Source organism: Brienomyrus brachyistius, chromosome 7, assembly GCF_023856365.1.
Source record: "Brienomyrus brachyistius isolate T26 chromosome 7, BBRACH_0.4, whole genome shotgun sequence".
NCBI classification, from domain to species: domain Eukaryota; kingdom Metazoa; phylum Chordata; class Actinopteri; order Osteoglossiformes; family Mormyridae; genus Brienomyrus; species Brienomyrus brachyistius.
This window is the reverse complement of record NC_064539.1, coordinates 21,187,353-21,207,723: the sequence shown is the minus strand read 5'-3', so window position 1 is coordinate 21,207,723 and position 20,371 is coordinate 21,187,353. Positions and strand designations below refer to the sequence as shown.

The following is a 20,371-nucleotide window of genomic DNA, read 5'->3' as shown; positions in this document are numbered from 1 at the left end:
CCGTCGAATTTTGTATTCCCTGCTCGCAGCAGGCTGGGGTGGCCGCGGCTGTGCTGGGTGGCAGCCGAAGGACCCCTGTATCCTGGGGAAGGATAGCGACGCAGAAACCGGTGGGGTGGCATTTTTCTCTCCGCTTCAAAATATTAATCAATATAATTAGAGACAGTCAGTTTCTTAAAGACTAGGACGTTGAACTGTCTGGGTGAGACATTTCAGGAGATGAACTGAACTTCGGAGGTGTATCTATAGACCCCCGAGTGACAAGCCCGCTGCCTCGCCTTTTTGTCTGCCTGTTTTTTACTTTACCTGGCGGATAAAGTGGGCTGACGCTGAGCTAGTATCGAGTTAGCGGTGAGCCAACGACGAGCTAGCATCGAGCTATCGGTGAGCTAACGTCGAGCTAGCATCCGGCTAGCATCTGGCTAACAGGCTACACATCCTGTCGGTTAAGCCGTCCACCATGAGCGCCCTGGAGTCCGTGGATCGAGTGGAGCTCTGCGAGAGCCTTTTAACATGGGTAAATATCGCCGTGTCTTTACTTCTCCCTCATGCTTAAGAGTGTGTCATTCGGCCCGGCTTGTGATTTGTAACTGGGGAGGATCAGGCTGCACTAATCACCGGGGGAACCGCGTCTCCCGCTTCATCAACAGATGGACGTAACCGGAGAACCGGGCAGCTAATCGCTGCTACTCGGCTAGCGGCTGATCAGTCGGGTTGTGGGCAGGGCTGCTTTGGGGCTTCGCCCGTCCCCCTTGTTTTCCGTGTCGATCTCTTTTTTCATAACTGTTCTGCTGGAGAACGGCGCATATGGAGGTTAGCTGGCTAAAGCTAACCGGCCGGCGAATGAAGGAGACGGTCTCGGATGGTGCCTTTGTGTTGAATACTGAAAGATAACGGTATTTATGTAATTACAGCGTGAGTGGAAGAAAAAAATAGCTTTCGTGTCACACTGACAAGGGGTCATTCACCACCGTCATTATGGGGCCCATGACATGTCACCGTCATCTACTGTCCTTCTCTATCTGTCACTTTCTGTCCCCTGTCTGTCACTTTCTGTCCTCCATCTGACTGTCACGCTCTGTCCCTCTGTATGCCTGTGTCTGTCACTTTCTGTCCTCCGTCTGACTGTCACGCTCTGTCCCTCTGTATGCCTGTGTCTGTCACTTTCTGTCCTCCGTCTGACTGTCACGCTCTGTCCCTCTGTATGCCTGTGTCTGTCACTTTCTGTCCTCCATCTGACTGTCACGCTCTGTCCCTCTGTATGCCTGTGTCTGTCACTTTCTGTCCTCCATCTGACTGTCACGCTCTGTCCCTCTGTATGCCTGTGTCTGTCACTTTCTGTCCTCCGTCTGACTGTCACGCTCTGTCCCTCTGTATGCCTGTGTCTGTCACTTTCTGTCCTCCGTCTGACTGTCACGCTCTGTCCCTCTGTATGCCTGTGTCTGTCACTTTCTGTCCTCCGTCTGACTGTCACGCTCTGTCCCTCTGTATGCCTGTGTCTGTCACTTTCTGTCCTCCATCTGACTGTCACGCTCTGTCCCTCTGTATGCCTGTGTCTGTCACTTTCTGTCCTCCATCTGACTGTCACGCTCTGTCCCTCTGTATGCCTGTGTCTGTCACTTTCTGTCCTCCGTCTGACTGTCACGCTCTGTCCCTCTGTATGCCTGTGTCTGTCACTTTCTGTCCTCCATCTGTCTGTCCCTCTGTCTGTCTGTCACATTCTGTCCCTCTTTTTGACACTTTCTGTCCCCTGTCTGTCTGCTTGCCACCTTCTGTTCCCCATTCTGTCTTTGTCTGTCACCTTCTGTTCCCTTGTCCATCCCATAATTACCTTCTGTAGTGTGTCAGGAGCACAGTGCCGGTCTTCTGCCCCCTCTATGCCGCTCTGTTGTTTGTCTGTGTGTTGCCAGTGGCATGTTCAGTTTTCCTCCTCTGTCTGCTTTTCCTGCTGTATAAGGATAGCTCTCCATGTGAAAATGTCGTGTGTCTTCCATTTCATCTCCACTGTAAGTTCTACATCTCCTGCACAGGAGGAGGCTCTGTGTACAAAAGCCTGTCAATGCCTGTTATTATTTTTTTTAATCCAAGATTTCAATCAATTATTTTTATTTCTAACAGATGGGTAAGCTAAATTTACTTGAAACCGGTGAACCTAACTAGTAAATCTATTTATAAGCCAAGTGAATCGATCCACTCAGGAGGAATGCAGACCAGTTTGCCAGTACAGAATGCATTTGGCATTTGCTAGGAAATACAGCCCTAGCTCTAACTGCAAGCCTACTCACATTTTTTGATCTGAAATGTTGGGTCGGACACTGTAAGCCATTTGTCACAGACTCACAGTCAGCGACATGACAACCTATTGGCCATGCTGATGTTAGGACACTTGTGCAATGAACACCAAAGACTCCTCAGTCTTTATAAGACCCAAGGAGTGTCTAGCTTCTCATTGGTGCTGCTGTGGGTCATAAGCATTATACAGTCTTGACAGCCCACTTGGCACTACTTTATATACAATTTTCCATTAGTCTTTCACGAGGGATAAAAACAGAACTAACTGCCAAATGTTATGCAGTGCAGCTATTAGCCCAAAACAGCCATATTGTTTATGTAGTTTAACATGATTGCTCAAATTACTTTCACTGAAGGTTGTTCCATTTTTAAAGATATATTTATCTTACATAATGGTCTTTGAAAGACTGATGCATTTTTCATTTGGTGTAACTGTAGCAAACCGGAATAGATGCATTAATATGTATTAAGAAAAGCTAAGGGAAATGATTAATTAACAATTTTTACTGGTAGCCAGCTACGTGTGAACAATAATAGTGTTGTGATGCCACTTCCTGTACTGGTTTATACGTGTGTTCTGCCGACTTGCGCCATTTTTAAAAAATATTTGTGCGAGTAAATGGAATGAGAACTTCGTGCAGTGTTTTCGCTGGGTCCAATGGCAGCAGAAGTGACACACGTGTCCGGAAACGGAAGGGGGGGCCGGCCAGCTTGGCGGCGCTTCCCGCTGATGTGAGCTGGGCTGGGACCCAGCTTCAGGGTGTGCTGTCCTCCTCCAGCTGTCCGCTTTATATCTGGGCTGTCATTTAGCTGGCTGCTGTGGGAAGCATGGCCGCCTGAGCGATTTGAGGAGGCCGCTGCCTGCCTCATGCCTGGTGTTTTTTTTTTTTTTTTTTTGCCATGGCTATATTCATTCTTTCCCTTGTGGGCTGCATGTAAACAGGAATTCGAGTAGGATCATTTGAGATATCCTGCCTGTTGAAGAGGTAGCGGCACGCGCGTGACATCTCTGGTTACGGGAGGACCTGCGGCTGAGGTGGCACGCGTGACGTGTTGGAAAGGGATGCAGAGAAGCTCCTGGCCGTGGTCTGCCTAGCCACTTCTCCATTATCTCACTTCCCCGTAACAGAACTTCTCAGACCTTCCACTGACTTAGGTTTCCATCTTTGCTAACTTTAATTTAATTTAATTTGCTGTTTAGTCATAAATTGTATCCCATCTTTTTCATTCTGTCTTTTATGTTTGACATGAAAGTTGTTAGTGGCATGAAGCGAAGTCACTGTAAATATGATGTGATTTAAGTATTGAAAATACTTTCTTAAAAATGAAAGTACAAGTATTGTGTCGCATGATGAGAGAAGACTTCCGTTTCATTCCAGGATGCATAGCCTTACTGTTTAACTTGAGTACTTGGTAAAAGGTTTTATCTGCTCATCTCGTGTACAAGGAGTACACTACTATCTAGAAATCAGCGGTGTGCATGGAATGTGAAACACGTCTTCCCTGGAGTCATGTCGTTCCTAAGCACTGATGTGTTTGGTGTGCTTCTGCAGACCCATGGCCGGTGACATCTACAGCACCATTGATGGGCAGCCTGGTGTCAGATCCCTTCCAGCCAGGCTGATTGCAGGGTGCTTGGTTACCGACTTTGTGTGACGCAGGCTTCCTGTTCATCGTAGAGTTATTGCAGAACAGCTATGGGAGATTGTATAGTATTTATTCCAAAGACCATGATAAAACTGGTGTTTTTTGATGGGGGAACTTGGCTAGATACATGGGTCCCCCCTGTGTTTAGCAGTGTGAACGACACTGTAACAGTAACTGGCTTTTCAGCATTCCAGGTTCTGGATTAAGATACGGAAGGATCCCGTAAGCTTGTTACATCTTTCCTTTTTAGGAAGGCTGGATCACTGGGCTAATACAAGCCTTCAGATGGACCTTAAACTTGTTACAGCTGTTTTTCTGTTTTGTCTCCAAAGATACAGACATTTGGAGTCGAAGCACCTTGCAAGACTGTGGAAGACCTTACAAACGGGGTGGTGATGGCTCAGGTGCTGCAGAAGATGTAAGTATGCAGCCCCATGTCCCTTTATTGCTTGATCATACTCAGTGCACGTCTGTGTCTGCTGCTGATGGATGGGTGATTCACCAATCCTATGAATAATCCGAATTGTGTGAGGTGTTACCTTTCAGCCAATGAATGAAGCTGACATACCAGAACCAGTCCCATGTCACCGTGCAGTGGCACTGGTCTGTCCCAGGGTGCTAAAACGGCTTCATATCAGTTACCCCAATGGTTCTCAGTCTGTCTCCATGCAGCTTTAACAATCATTGGGTTTAGATCATTGTCATGTAAGGCATACCAGGCTGACATAGATATTTTTACTTACAAGTGAAGATCTACTTGTATGTCTTGCTTGCAAAAATCCTATTATTTTAAACACATTCTGTTTTACATTTGTTTAAACGCCTTTAGCAAAGATTCCATTTTACTGATTCTTTAAAAGCATTTTTTAAAAGTTGAACCAGAGGCTTTTTAGGGCGCTTTTCCACCGCACCAGGTACCGTACTTTCGGTACTTCCATAAAGTGTCAGAAGTACGGTACTTCTTTTGTGTCGGTTTTCCACTGGCGTAAAAACTGGTACCGGAGCCAAATGACATCATCAGTGACCGCTCCTGACTGACATCTTCAAAGCGTTGGTGCGGTATTTCTTTCACTGTATTTAAACATGTTGTTCTGATCCTTCACGCTCCTGTAGTCCCGCTTAAGTTTTTTGATTTTCAAATGGCATTGTTCGGTGTTTCACGTGTGCCCCATTTCTTCCAAGCGGCTTGCAATTACGGCAAATACTTTTTTTTATTTCAAGTCATGCATCTGTTCATCTGACCATATGGCAATTAAAGCCTGTGTTTGTCCATCCTTCCATTTAACTTTTTTTGATATTTTATATTATATTTTGTATTACCGAAGTACCAAAGACGTACCCCAGCTGGTTTGGCACTTTCGGTACTGGAACCTTCGGTACTGGTACTCAACGGGAAGTCAATGGAAAAGGGAAAGTCCAGAAAGTACCGTGCTTTGTGCAGTGGAAAAGCACCCTTAATCTTTTTATCAAAAGATAATCTTAAGAATCTTACTTAGGTTTCCTTACTGTTTGTCTCATAACTAGCTAATCTACCTCCATGCTCTTGGCATCATGTGTGACGAAACTGTCATTGTTTCATTGTGAACTTTCCATTTTAGAGACAGTGTGTATTTTAACGACGTCTGGCTCAGTCGCATCAAAACGGACGTGGGCGATAACTGGAGGCTAAAGGTAAACTGATTAGCATGAATGTGCCATTGAGCCTGTTTTTTTAGAATGATCTCTTGATATTCTTCTAAGAAGTAACAGGAAATGTATGAGAAATCCTGAATGAACAAACATTTCCATAGCATCTTGCATGGAACATCCTGAAAAAATGAACGTCACACACCAAACGCAGGCGGTGCAGGGCTGAATGACCAGCTTGTGAGCTGCTCTAAATGCCTTTGCTGCTACTTTAACCAACTCAGACGCATTTTTCAAGCTGCTCAGATGGAAAAGGAGCACGGCCTTTAGGAGTTTGAATATGAAGAAGCTTTAATGGCTTCTTACAAAGTTTATAATTAACCTTTTAAGAACCCCAGTGGGACTAGCTTGTGGTTTTGAGGTTGACGTCACTGCACTTTCGCAAAAACTGTCACAAATACTCTTATAATGCATTGCTTCTGTCTTTTAGATCAGCAATTTAAAGAAAATTTTAAAGGGGATTTTGGATTATAATCATGAGGTAAGCAGACAGTTGCGTTTTAGGAGTGTTGACATTTGTGTTGCTGCTGTTACGTACATGGAATTATCTGGGCAGAATGCTGAGTAAACTTATGCTGCAAGTATGAATCCTAAGAGGCACAGGATGTGAGCTAAAACCCCAGATGGGAATTAGACTTGTGTCATGTGAGGCTGTCAAGCAGTGTAGGACTTTGGTGAACCTGCTAGATCAGACCTATCCAGCTGTTTGTGAACTGCTGACATTCTAATTGAGCAGATCATATGATCTTTGTTGAATTATTACCGGAATTGCTTGCGCTGAGAATTAAGTGGCAAGTGGCATGTAGCCTACACTTGCTTACAGTGATTGTACGCTGCTGTGAAAATCATTACTTAGAATTAAAATGTATTTCATATTAAAAAGCTGTAGAATCTAAAGGCTTTTCTGTGTGTGTGTAGGTCCTTGGCCAGCAGATCAATGACTTCACCCTTCCAGATGTTAACCTGGTTGGAGAACATTCTGATGCAGCCGAGCTGGGTCGGATGTTGCAGCTCATTCTTGGATGTGCGGTTAACTGTGAGCAGAAACAAGGTCCGTTTATGATAATGGCCCTCAGTGGTTCAGGGAAATCTGCTATAGATAGCGTTAAGGAGCACAGCGTTTTAATGCTCTGTATGTTTGACCTTCTGAACCTGTTCAGATGCTGGACACCAGTGTGGATCACAGTAACTTTGTCATTGCCCCGTGCCATTAAAGACAGTTCTTTCTTTCCAGAGCTTCTAGATTCCCGAGCTATGAATCGGCTCACATGATAGCATTGAATTTGGCCTGCTGATTGAGGCCGAAGGTTGTGTGATGATCAAGGACAAAGGAGTTGTGATGGGGAGGTTTCTCTTTTGTTCTTCCATGGGTCATGTTGTAACCCATCGTTTACATTTACAGAATACATTCAGACTATAATGATGATGGAGGAGTCCGTGCAACACGTGGTCATGACAGCTATTCAGGAGGTATGGAGTCCGTGCCCCCAGCGCTCATGCTGAATGCGTGCGTCTCGTCATGTGGATCCCGCAAAGGTTAAATCATCTGCCTTCTTTCTGCAGCTGATGAGCAAAGAGACACCAGTAACGATGGGGAATGACTCGTACGTCGACCTTGACCGACAAGTAAGTAATTACCGTTCTTCTCTTAAACAATTACGTAGCGACTTTTTGCAGCTGTAATGGAAGGAGGGGTTTGACTTCATGGCTGCCAGAGTCTTTGTTGTTGCATAAGGTAGCTTCTACAACCATTTTCCTTCAGCTGAAGAAGACGGTGGAGGAGCTCAGCGATGCCCTAGCGGCCAAGGAAGAGATCGCCCAGCGGTGCCACGAGCTCGACATGCAGGTACGCCCCAACGGGCTTCCCAGCATCAGCTCCTCTGCTCATTGTGGGATGTAGCGCCTTCCGGCCCTCGTGCCTCTCATTACTGGGTTTTGAAAGGGCTCAAGTCTCCACTGCAGTTAGTTACTTTGCGTAGGGTTCCTCACTTGGACTTCCAAGCCACACAGCCCACCTCATGCTTCTGTACAGCACTGATTCTGTCAATACAAACCTTTTGACAGATTAGTCATACAGTTTACCTACTTTTACTAACTTTTAGTGTCTGTTTTCATGTGGAGTGGCTCCTCCTTTCGGGGTTTATTAATCATCGAGCTGTCCGCTTTTCGGATGCGCCGTATCGGTGCAGGGTTCCCAGCTGGCCTCTTAGTTGGGTTTTAGCTAATGAAGATTAGTCCTGTTGTGCTGGTCCTAGCACTTCCAGGAGTCCCCGTTCAGCGGAGGCTATGTGTGGAGGCTAATTCGGTTGTGTATCATCTCCCCTTAAATCAATCCGATGCTCATTTCTCTCCCTTTTTATTCATTTCTTCGCACTGAATTCAGCTGCATTGTAAAGTCCTTGGCAGAAAAACAGTTTGCCTGAAAGGTCTCCAAGCTCACAGATAATTCTCTCGTCTCGCCTGCAGGGCCTTCTGCTGGCTATTGACCTGAGGTGCCCGTCTTTTTCAATGCGTTCTTTTAGCTGTACTGTGAACCTGTCACTGTTTTCTCCCGCTGTTGTTTGTGTATATGTGACTTCCTGGTTGACTGCTGTGTCCTCTGCTCTGCCTTTCAAGGCATACCTTGTCCAAGAGGAGCGAGATAGACTGAGGTTAGAGTATAATGAACTAGAGGAGAGGGTAAATCCTGCTTTTTCTTCTCTCTGAGTGTTGGCATTTGAAAGCCTTGGATTTTTCACCTGCTTTTTCCAGCATCCCAAAGAAATCCAGGCTCTAACTTTGTGTGCACATCAAATGTCCTGTCCGGCTCAGCTGTGTGTCTCGGCTCGCCTCTAATGCCCACGTGCAGCCTTCTAACACCAATGTCCGTCATGCAGCCACACAGGGTGAGGGAGCCTGGGGGGGTTTAGTGTGAAGTCCCCCCTCCAACAGATGACCTTTAACATGCTAATCAATTAATCAGCATGGTGTAATCAGGAACAATTGGATGCTTTAACATTATCTCTTTTATTATCGTACATCTGTAGTTGACCCATCATTTATCTATATAGGGCAATGCCCCCCCCCCCAATAAGGTTTTAGATGACCCTGATCGCCATGTGCCTACCAGATGCACTACTCACGAGGGTATTGCTTGGCGGTCACAGGTCGCATAATGACCTAAAAATATGTAATTCTCCATGGTCATTTCTAGGATTTGATAGTCTTGACATTTCAATTTATTTTGGCGCCTAATAATTTCCATATTAATGCCGATGATTCACTTTGCAGTTTGTTTCCCTGCTCTAAAATGTCACCCATATAGCTCAGAACTGTTAAATGGTCATGCATGATTGGGGGGGGTTGAAGATTGTCGGTTCAGATCCCATAATGAGGCCTGCTGCTACAACCCTGAGCAGGACACTTCTCATGATCTGCAATGCTAAAGCCATCACCTGATTATAAAACCGACCCACAAGAACATTGGTTATTTACTAAATTTTATGCAAGTAATTTTAAAACGAATGGGTAGAGTTGAAAATTTTTCAAAGCTGTTATTTCCTCTTTGGGTTTTCGGTTTATGATCTTTGGATATCAATATGCAGCACAGTGAAAATGCAGGTTTTAAGAATGTTCCAAGCATCCCAGCTAGTAGCTATCAAATTTCTAGGCTGGATCTGAATGAATAGACATCAGTGTGGAATTCGGTCATCACTCTGTACTGTGCGAGAATTTTAGGAAGGCAGCCAATAAGGAGTCGCTGCTCTTTGGGAGGGCTTTAGAAAAATGGCCAATAAGGAGTTGTGCTTTGGGAGGGCTTTAGGAAAATAGCCAATAGGGATTTGCACTTTGGGAGGGCTTTAGGGAGGTAGCCAGTAAGTAGTTGTAGCTGTGGTGCCTCAGGTTCTTCCAGGAGAGTTGGCAATTTAACCTTCCTGAAGGACTCGTCTTACCTGATAACTTGCAGGATGAGTATTATCCAAAAGGCCAGAACCAAGTCTCTGTAGCGCCCCAGTTTTTTTCCCAGGAGTTTTGGCAACTTAACAGTCTTGAAGTACTTGTCTTACCTGAAAACTTGGAAGATGAGTATTATCCAGGAGGCCAATCCCATATCTCTCTTGGGTACTGGTGCCATTAATGTCTACCAATAATTCATAGACAGCAAAGATCATAACGTGAAGGTCACAGTATATACATTAAGGCAATAACATATAAAGCAGGCTTGAAATCAAGGAAATTAGTCTGTACTTAGTAGGACGTTGCTTTGGCAAAATTTTGCTGACATGCGGCAGTTAGCAAAGTACGTTCTGGTTTGCTCCTTCGCCTGCTTTCACAGTGTCAGTTTGAGTTTTTCTGAAGCCCTTTGGCTCTTCCGTCTGGTTATGTGTCTGCGGCTTGTAGCACAGGTACAGGGCAGACCTGCTCCCTTTCCAGATATGTGCTGTCAGACTAATGTCTTTGCTGCCATGCTGCCTCGTGTGGACTCTGTGAGCGCTTCTGATACTCCACTCTCTCTGTCCATCACATACGGCAGCCACCTGAACTGCATGATGTCATATAAGCACTAAAACACTCTGAAATGTCCTGTTTTCCATTCCCGTGTGTGATGTTTATGTCGTATTTAAATGAATAGTAATCCTAAATATGTAATGGGGAGTGAGCTTCCTTCTGTAATGGTAAATTAGGACTCGAGCCATTTGGCAAACAGTTTCATATGATGCTTCTTTGTTTAGCATTGAAAAGGAAGATTAGAGCAAACCTTGGATGTATTTCTCAGCATATCTTGATTTGGTGGGATGAATGCTTTGAGGGGCTTGCTGGCATCTTCAACAGTGAAGCGTCCCTGCCTGTAGGTGGCAGCACTGCAGGAAGAGAAAGGCAGTCTGCTGGCAGAGAATCAGGTCCTCCTGGAGCGGCTAAATCAGTCGGACTCCATCGAGGACCTCAACAGTCCTGCAGGGAGGAGGCACCTGCAGCTGCAGACGCAGCTAGAGCAGCTTCAGGAAGAGACCTTCAGGTAAGCAGTCCTGGCCTTAGGGAAGGTGGCACGGTAAGAGTCTCAGATCACTCCTGAGTACACCAAGCGAGTTGGGTGCTACTTACTTTCAGGTTGGAAGCAGCAAAGGATGACTACAGGATACGCTGCGAGGAGCTGGAGAAGGAGATGCTGGAGCTCCGGGGACAGAATGAAGATCTTACGTCTTTGGCAGATGAAGCTCAGTCCTTGAAGGATGAAATAGACATTCTTCGGTGAGACATGTCTGTGTGAACGATGGAGGCATGGAACAGAGAGCAAGCAGTCTAGCAAACCTCACAGAACTCAAGTCTTTAATACCTTCAGGTTCATATTTAGTTTGCTCCGGTATAAATCTGATCATTTCGGTTACTCTAGGTGGGAAGTGTCTTACTAAAGTTGCGTTTTTGTGACAGGCATTCTTCAGACAAAGTCTCCAAGCTGGAAGGCATAGTTGACTCCTACAAAAAGAAGTTGGAAGACCTGGGGGATTTGAGAAGACAGGTGAAGCTCCTGGAGGAGAAGAACACCATGTACATGCAGAATACAGTCAGCTTGGAGGAGGAGCTCCGGAAGGCCAACTCCGTTCGGGGACAGCTGGAGACCTACAAGAGACAGGTACTCAGTCGCTCAATCAGCCAGCTGGCAGCGCTGCGTGCTCACAGATGGATGAACTGGATGGGTCTGTAGGAGGAGATAAGTATGCAGAGCATAGCATGTGGGTAGCTGGTGTGGAGACAGGCGAGACCAGTCACTCGCTGAAGAGTGACACACGGCATGTCCGTTTGGTGGTACCCTGAGCCGTCTGTCCGCAAGTGGTGCTGCGAACCGTGTGTTTTCTCTGCCCGTACAGATGGTGGAGCTGCAGAACAGACTGTCAGAGGAGTCCAAGAAAGCTGATAAGATGGAGTTTGAGTACAAGCGCCTGAAGGAGAAAGTGGACTCCCTTCAGAAGGAGAAAGACGTAATGCGTCGTCGTTTGACGGGATTGGCATGGGGTCATGTGACTAAGCGTTGGGGCTGACCATTCTTGCATTTTGGCCTGTCTGAATTTGACCGTTTCGGCATAGAATAGCGAGATCCCTCCCACTGTTTAGGACCCACTTTCTGAGGGTATCAGTGTTCCAAACCCGCTTAGGTTATGCCCCGAAGCAGTGAAGTTCTTACTGTCGTATCTATACTCAGCGTCTTCGGACAGAGCGGGACTCTCTGAAGGACACCATCGAAGAGCTGCGCTGCATTCAGGCACAGGAGGGCCAGCTAACCGCAGGTATTTTCTCGTCTCCTGGGTCTCGCTCAGCCACATGCTGAGAGTCATCCAGAATTATGGACGATCAGAGCCACGCGATCACTAGATCTTCCTGGCGTTTGCGGCAGTCGAAGTGTCGCGCGTGATGTTCAGCTTGATTCACAGAGGGAAATGCTGGGGTTCTTATTTTTCGGCCTGTGAGCCAGAGGAGATAGTTGGCCGGTTGGATCTGTAGCTTATGGGGACCAGGCTTAGAAGCTTGGCATGACTCACCAGGACCCCCTTCTTCAGTACACTCGGGATATCGGTTCTGATTCGTATTGCACATCTTCTTCTCCCCCCTTAGGCCTGGTTCCCCTGGTCAGCAGTGAGGCATCAGACTCTCTGGCAGCAGAAATCGTCACACCTGAAATTCGGTAAGAATGACGCGTGCACTGATTCAATTTGATCGCAAATTGGAATGGGCTCCTTAATGGGACTGCCTCAGGGGGGGAGTTTACATCAGTAAACCGTGCCGTGCCATCTGCCCTAAAGCGAGCGACTCATCAGACTGCAACATGAGAACAAGATGCTGAAGCTTAATCAAGAGGGTTCTGACAACGAGAAAATCGCCCTGCTGCAGAGCCTGCTGGAGGACGCCAACAGCAGGAAGAACGAACTGGAGACCGAGAACAGGTGGGTCCCTGAGCCGAAGCCCATCCTGCCCCTCGGCACAGAGGACAGGCATGGGGGCCACGTAGCTCACCGATGCTCCGTCTCCTCCCTCAGGCTTGTCAACCAGAGGCTTTTGGAGGGCCAGTCTCAGGTGGAGGAGCTGCAGAAGACGTTGCAGGAGCAAGGCTCCGCGGCGAGCGATGTGAGCGTTAACGCAACACGTGTGTGTGCTGTCGGTGTTCATGTTTGGAACATGACACCCGTGTCTCTATCCTGTTCATTTATTCTGCCCTCTTCCTGTCTGTCCTTCCTGTCTGTCCCTGCATCCGTTCATCCTCGCTTACGCTTATTCATGGAGGGTTAGAGATCATCAGTGAGTGTGAATTCTTCAGATCTTCCTTAGCTGTTCACCCATCTTGCAAGCGGAGCGTTAGCCTTCTGGGCATGTCCGAAGCAGACGTCTGAGGAGACTGCTGTATTAGGGGTCTTAAGACCCAGGTCAGCATGGTGTCACATCTCTGAGGAGGTCAGCCCAGTGAGAGCGATAAGACTCGGAACCCGTTTGTTCATGCCTGCCTTTTGGAGACGGTGTCCACCATCTGCTGATTCCGCACGGGATGCGTGGTGCTCGTAATCTGCTCCTCTCATTTTTGTGACGTCTGCTTTAATGTCCGTCATTACAACTGGCTGTTCTACATCGGAAGTGGATAAATGTTAAGGATCAAGGATGTCAAGCAGTAATAGGAGCTTCAGGTTTCCTTCCGGGATGTGTAGGGTACGAGGACTCGCCCCTCCGGGAGTTCAGCAGGGCATAGATTAAGGTTTATTCTGTTGATTTCCCAGGTGTTTGCAGCGTCGAAGAGAAAAGTTTCTAAGCTGGTCTGGGTTAAATGTTTTCAGATAGAAGGAGAACCCCATAAATTCAGATTTGTCTGGGGTATCTGTGGTGTGTGAAGTATAATCACAGTAAGACCCTTCTGAGGAGCTGTGAAGCTAGTGGAGAACAGGCCTGAATGTTTCATTCACCGTCACCTCAGTGTTGTGGCTATTGAAGGCCCAGGTTCTGATTCATCTCCTTTCCTACAGTCCGTGATCCTGAAGAAGAAGTGTGAAGACCACCTGTGAGTAGCCTTTCCGTTTTCACCTTCCGCACAATGGTGCGGCCAGCACCAGGTCACGTGGTTCCTACAGCGCGCTCTTTCGGTTATTCGACACAGGGAGAAGTTGCAGGAGGTTAGCGCCGAGCTTCAGAAGACGTCGTCTTACGTGGAGGACATCGAGTCGAAGTACAACCAGAGCTGTGAGTTTCCCGCAAGTCATGATGACGGTGGGGCGGGGTTGGGTGCATGCAGAGCGGCGCCTATGAATCACACAAGCGTCCTTGTCTGCTTCAGCCCAGAAAGTGGAGGAGCTGGAGGAAGCCTTGAAGAAGAAGGATGAGGACATGAAACAGATGGAGGAGAGATATAAGAAGTACCTGGAGAAGGCCAAGAGCGTGCGTGGGGTTTCTGGGCGGTCCGTTGAGGGGGTTCCAGACACACTCAGGCTATAGGGAGATGCAGGCTTAATAAAAAAAAATGTAATTGAAGCTTTCTGTGGTTATGTGCATGTTGGCCATTTGGTGGCATCCCTGACTCATGCAGCACAATCCCTCATGTGTCACACCCTCAGATTTCTGCCAGTATAATTAATATCATCGCTGCTGCTTCGCCCAGCTCGCCTGAGATGGCCCCTTCGTGCCCAGTGTACTCGTCTGTGGGCGTCGATGCTCAGATTACCTCCTGTTAGGGAGCCGAGAGCTTCAGAAGCGTCAGAAAACGCCTCCTTTCTGCGTCCCGCTTCAGTCGTACATTAAGCATAATTTCCCAGCTGGTGTTTTGTTGTTCCAAGCAGAACGCTTCTCCTTTACGTCGTGCAGTTTACGCCACGGACATGGCTGTTTAACCTGATTGACGGGGCAGGTTTAAGCGACTGGGCTGGGAGGCAGCAGTACGTCATAGGCCAATTATGGATTTTTATACAAGGTGTGCTATTATTGTGAGGGCTGTTTCCCATTATCAGGCCTTTTAAAGGATGGCATTACAAGCATACATAAAGTTTTTCAGACAAGCAGAGAATAGGCTTATTAATTAATTCCTTTTATGGTCCATCTGCCGAAGTCGGTAAACATTTATAAGTTTAACCCCAGGTGGCTTTTATTAACAGTTCCTTATTTTTTTATTAATATTGCCTTTTATATATATTGTGTGTTTCTGTTTTTTGTTTAATTAGGTTATTCGAACATTAGATCCCAAACAGAACCAGGGATCTGCACCAGAGGTCCAGGCGCTGAAGAACCAGTTGCAGGAGAAAGAAAGGATGTTGCATTCCCTAGAGGTGGGTACTGACCCGAACGATGACGAACAGCCACATTCATATTCACAAACGCACAGTGGCGTACTGCATATTTAAACAGGGCCCAGGGCTGGGCCCACTGTCCCAAACTGGCTGAATGAGCCACCTGTTACCGACCGCGTCTTAACCTTCTTGCAGAAAGAATATGACAAGACTAAAACGCAACGGGACCAGGAGGAGAAGCTGATTGTGTCTGCCTGGTACAACATGGTGAGTGCAGATGCAGTGGTGTGGGGAGCGAGGGTGGAGCACGGAGATGCGTTTGTGCTGACAGGACACACCCAAACGCCGGGCTTGGGCTCTCGGTGAATATACGGCGCCTTTTAGAGCGGCCGCCACCAAGCCCTCGTCAGTCCCTCATCGGTATGGCCCGCACCCAAAAGCTGCTCTTTCTGTCAAGGGCGTGCCTTCACTGTCATGTCTGAACGTATCTCCTGACCGCCCCCTTTCCGATCCACTCCGTCGCGGTCGCTATAAGGCGCGTAAGGCTGAGTGTCAGCGCCCTCTATCTGCAGGGAATGGCTCTACAGAAGAAGGCGGCGGAGGACCGGCTAGCCAGCACCGGTTCTGGGCAATCCTTTCTGGCACGCCAGCGCCAGGCCACCAGCAGTCGGCGCTCGTACCCGGGACACGTGCAGCCCGCCGCAGCCAGGTAGAGCCCAGGCGCCCCGTGGGAGGCTGTGGGGTGCCGTCCCAGCGGCCCGGAAAGTGCTCTCTAACGACGAAGGACCCGGGCCTTGCTGCTTAGCCTCCGTTTACTGAATACTGTGGGAAACACGTGCGTGCTTTCCTGGCTTATATGCCTGCGACAGGTGGCTAAGATCAGGCGCCAGTCATTTAATATTTTATCTCGTTACTTGGTTTATACAAATGTACAGTTGACGCATTTCTAGTTTTTGAAGTTAGAGGTCTAACACAGCAACAGCCAACTAATTCTTTATGTTTTATCGCCCTATTAACCTGAACATTTGGCACTGATGAGTTTTCGTTCTTTTAGTTACACATACGTGGTGCAATGCATAGTCGAGCTTCCTCTAACCATTCTGAGCTGCCTAACAGACACAGAGGAGATTGCTTTGGACACTTGGAGTGATCAGAATGCCTCCATTTGGTATCCGCTTCCTTGCCATTCTGAATTATCCATGAATGTTGTCCGGGTTAATTTTCCTGATAGAGTATTATTTGCTTTTTTAAGGTATTATGTACTCATCTTTTGAAAACTGCTTAGTTACTCACAGTCGTGGTTTTTGTTAAGTCTGCCGTATTTTACAGTGTATTCAGCACTGCTTTTCCTTTAAGTGCTGGTTTTGTTGAGCGATTCCATTAAGCAGTATTTATATGTGCGTTCGCGTTTCATTGCCTCGAGGTCAAACCTGAAGTAACCCTAAGTTTATAAGAGCAGTACGATATGAAATAGGTCACCGTCTATTTGTTTTTCTCCTTTGATCCTGCTTTAGAAGGCAGTTTGAATAACGAGTTGTGTTTGTTTAGGGTGTCCTAGGGGTTTGTCATGCCCTGGTTTGGATTTCTGAATTTCCCACATCTATGCAGTGGTATCAGTGTTATAGAGTAGCCTTATGTCAGTGTTCTGAGCAGCGCTGAATTCGCACAAGCATCCTTCCAGCCTACCTGCTCTCATGCTCTGTCTTACTGCCATGACGGGGCTGTCTGCTAGCTGGGAGTGTATCCAGTAGCAGAGTGTAACAGCATAGGACCTGGGGATTAAATCTGAGGATTCAGCCTGGTCCTGAGCAGTCATGGTCATTTTTGAGGGTATTGGATCACTATCCCAGCGGATCCCAATCATGGCAGCGGCACAGACAGGACGATGGGGTGTACCTGTGTCATACATAGGTCAGGTAGCTAGTGCTACAGTGTCATTTAGAGGTGTTTAAGGGTGCCTTGACGTGCCTTTTAAACAGACCCCTAAAGGTCCACTTAAGGGACATGCTAATGCTACATGCTAACGCTGTCAAAATAGGCTAGCAAAGTCTCCAGCTGCTCAAGGTGCCTTACGCTCGCTGGCTGGGTTTGCATGCTCTTTGTCCTGCTCACCATTAAAACTATGGTGCGTTTGACAGTGCAATAGAACGGTAATCCGCGGAGAACCTCAGATACATGTATGGCCTGTGTTTTTGTTTTGCTCCAGTGTAGGTGTGGTTATGCTTGAGAAACGCGTTTGTACCGCAGAGGAAACGTGGGGCACGGCTGCAGTCACTCAGACCTTCTCACAAAGGACCCAAACAGCATGCCTTCTCATGCTGTCCGCCCAGTTACTCCCACGTTGATATATGAGCAAGCTTCCAGCTCGATGGCTCACTCAGGAAAATCTCAGCTTTTTGGAAATCCTGCTTTGAAGCGTCCCCTGGTCGTGTCTGTGCATAGTCGATAGTTGTGTTTATTTCTGAGGCTTAACTAGTCTCGGGTAACCCTTGATGAATTCTGAAGACTGAAAGTCACTCGGGAAAATGACCTTTTACTCCTGAATCGTAGACCCTCGGGAATTGCCCGCCTGAGGCACCACCCATCTGAGGCTCCTGACCACCTTACGGTCTTTAAATGTCCCTTTACGAATGAGCAGTGTGATTTTATTCAGGACTGTCCCACCCTCGCTGCTGTGAGGCTGTCAGTGTGAACAACCAGTGTTAGGCTGAATCTGTCTGATGCCGTTGGAAAGCAGCCTGTTCCCTGTCAGTGGGGTTTCCTGCCTAAATTCAGGTTTCACCCACTGTCAGTCAGTTGAGTGGCCTGCTGTTTGTGTGGGCACTGAACTCTTCATTTGTGCGGAAAGTGGTCTTCCAGTAACGTACACTGACAGCCAGACAGAACCAAAGCCCCCATTGCCCTTTCCGGTGCTCTAAATTCATTTCTTGGCCTATGAAAGCAAGGCACAGGTTCAGCAAATCCGAGTGCAGTTATGGACTAGAGTCGGCCATATTTCACAGCTCGTCTGCTTCTGGGAGCTGAGCTTGATGAAATCATGATTTTCTCATTTCAGAAAGCAGAGTGACTCCTAGTGTTTGTACCATTAATGCTGATGTCCATCCTGTCCCTTTCTTATCAATGCCATTTGCAGCTGTAACGATTCACACCCTCCTGGTCATAGTGGGCAGATTTTGTGTTTTGCTCAATGAAGAATGAATGCTGGTCTAACACTGTTCCTCACCTGGGTGGGATGAATGTGACCATGTTTGATTGACCACTGCCTGTCTTCTCTCTTCTCTGCAGTGACGTGATTGCATGATCCTGGCAGGGTTCGGGCTGCTTGCATGGCTGCTTGCATGACTTTGTTTGGGCTGATCCTGAAAATAACCAATCAGACTAATAGCTCACCCTCACGTCAGCGTCCTCAGTGGACAGAGGTCTGCAAGACCACCGGCTCCACTCGGGGACGTTCTTGTCGTGCGGCTGAACCTCCGCATTCCAGTCAGGCCACACTGATTCTGTGCAGCCCATCAACACTGATACTGTCCTCCATCGGTTCCCCAGACTTCACTTGATGAAATCAGGCTTTATCGCAGCTTTGACTGCTTGTGTTTCGCTCCCGAATTAAAGATGTACCGGTGGAAGTGTTCCAGCTGACACAAGCTTTCCAATGGAGGTTTAACGACCCTCTTAGTGAGACACCAGCCTTGTGACGGTCATCAGATGGACTAATTGGCCCTAACAAGCCTTAGAATTACGTTCCAGCTATGCTCAGAACATGTTGGTGTGTTTTCTTCTTTTAGCGTTATTTATTTTTGTGAAAGACAAATCCAAAGTGGTAGTGATCTGTAGGATGTAAACCTACTTGTTGCTGCTACCGTATAAACCCCAAGACTAACCAAAATTGGACATTCTTCTTCATACCTGTACTCTCCACTTGTATTTATTTGTTATGCATCTTCTGTTGTCCAAGTGTATGGTATGACGTTCACGCGCTTGGGCAGAGTAAGTGTCACAAGCTGTGTGTCCCCTTCAGTTCTGCGTCACCATTCTTCAGAATCCTGTCCTTTGTATCTCAGTAGCAGTATTCGTATCACAGACACCTTCAGTGTTTTTGTTTCATCTGCACCTTCGACGGGACGTTTTGACGACATCCTCGTTGAAAGGTAGCCTGCTCTGTGACACGGCCCAGCTGTTAGTGCTGCCAGGGCTTGAGTTACCCGCCTTCCAGGAGATTCACTGTAAACTCTTAACGGTCGGCCAAAGAAGGGGAGGTGCTGCGGCCTGACCGGGAGCATCGGGATTCTCCGCGTCGTTTCTGAAGTGCGTTTACCTCAGATGTGCTACGACACATCTCTGCGTCAGCGGCCCTGAAGCGGTATCGCTCACGGCATCCCCTGCTGCAGCCAGATGCCTTTTACTTCCGTCTGCTTCACTTGGTGTGTTTTGTATGGTGAGCAGTTGACAAGCATCTGAATCCAGTTGGGGCGAAATGGTGTCGACGCCCGGCCACGAACAGAGCAGAGTATGACATGTTTACTAACCAGCTGTCCCTTTTGGGCACGTGAATATCATGGGTCACCGTACCGGAATGGAGTTTGTGGTCCTTTACCCGTCCATGATCGGAGTACGTCAACACAACATAGAATGTGTAGCCTCAATATTTGAGATGCAGACAATTAAATATCGATGGTTTTTATTTTTAAGTAGGACTTCATAAGTAGCAAATACCTTCCATTTGCCAAGTTTTATATTGCTTGTATACAAGGTGTACATACTGTAAGTGAGAGGTGCTGGGGGTGGAGCAGGTCACAGGAGAGAGAAGACGTGCTTCCTGCCAAACGAGAATGTACAGCTGTTCATCCACTTGTAAATAAAGCTTGTACAAAACTTTGCTGAGGGGACCTCCTCCTTCATGTGGCACACTTCCTGCTGGGCGGCACGGTTGGTGAATTATGTTCGACGAGAGCCACCCCTGGCCTGTGAAGAGATTACCAACTGGTGAAATGGTAACAGAGCGCCATGTGTTGGGAAGATGTTGGCAAGACCACCGGGAGAAGAGGGTGACCGTGGAGCAACAGTATGTCGATGGCTTGGCTGCAGATGCAGAGAAGCTTTTCTCCTATCTGAGGCCAGGTTGGCTTTTCTTGTTTGTGAAAGTGTTTATTTTACATATTAAATGTGTTCCTTCCAGTAACCACTTAAATGACACCAACCCTCATCTCTCTCGCACGCACACACACTTTATTTTCACAGGTAGCACAATTAAGAGCTCGTATGCGATGTGCACTGTGGCATCTCAAAACATCAACACACCACTGCACACGCGTGCACGCTCGTATCTTCTCTTACCGTCTGATATTTGGACTTCATATGATGTTTACACATTCTACTCTTCAAGATATTTATTTTACATTGAAATATTTCTTTTAGTCTTGTCCACAAGACCACACTAGATACATGACATTGACAACACACACACAAACACCTTTTTTTGTTTATAGCGTCTAATATTTACACATTCTATAACA

General features: G+C 47.2%; 1 protein-coding gene across 3 annotated transcripts; it reads left to right on the top strand.

Moving 5' to 3' along the window:
• The first annotated feature begins 80 nt into the window (after positions 1-80).
• On the top strand, positions 81-19,734 carry hook3 (hook microtubule-tethering protein 3). Of its 3 annotated transcripts, XM_049018775.1 has the most exons (24): positions 81-517; positions 4,272-4,357; positions 5,538-5,610; positions 6,056-6,106; positions 6,544-6,676; positions 7,028-7,095; positions 7,189-7,251; positions 7,388-7,471; positions 8,242-8,304; positions 10,458-10,621; positions 10,714-10,854; positions 11,035-11,236; positions 11,472-11,582; positions 11,804-11,888; positions 12,214-12,283; positions 12,402-12,542; positions 12,636-12,723; positions 13,608-13,642; positions 13,739-13,821; positions 13,916-14,016; positions 14,793-14,897; positions 15,054-15,125; positions 15,431-15,567; positions 18,144-19,734. In XM_049018775.1, exons 1-24 carry the CDS (start codon positions 461-463, stop codon positions 18,157-18,159), a joined length of 2,229 nt encoding a protein of 742 aa, XP_048874732.1. In that variant the 5' UTR covers positions 81-460; the 3' UTR covers positions 18,160-19,734. The 3 variants fall into 3 exon arrangements, with proteins under 3 accessions (XP_048874732.1, XP_048874733.1, XP_048874734.1); XM_049018776.1 differs by lacking the exon at positions 8,242-8,304 and having other exon boundaries at positions 82-517; XM_049018777.1 differs by lacking the exon at positions 8,242-8,304 and having other exon boundaries at positions 82-517; positions 15,431-19,734.
• Positions 19,735-20,371: the final 637 nt, after the last annotated feature.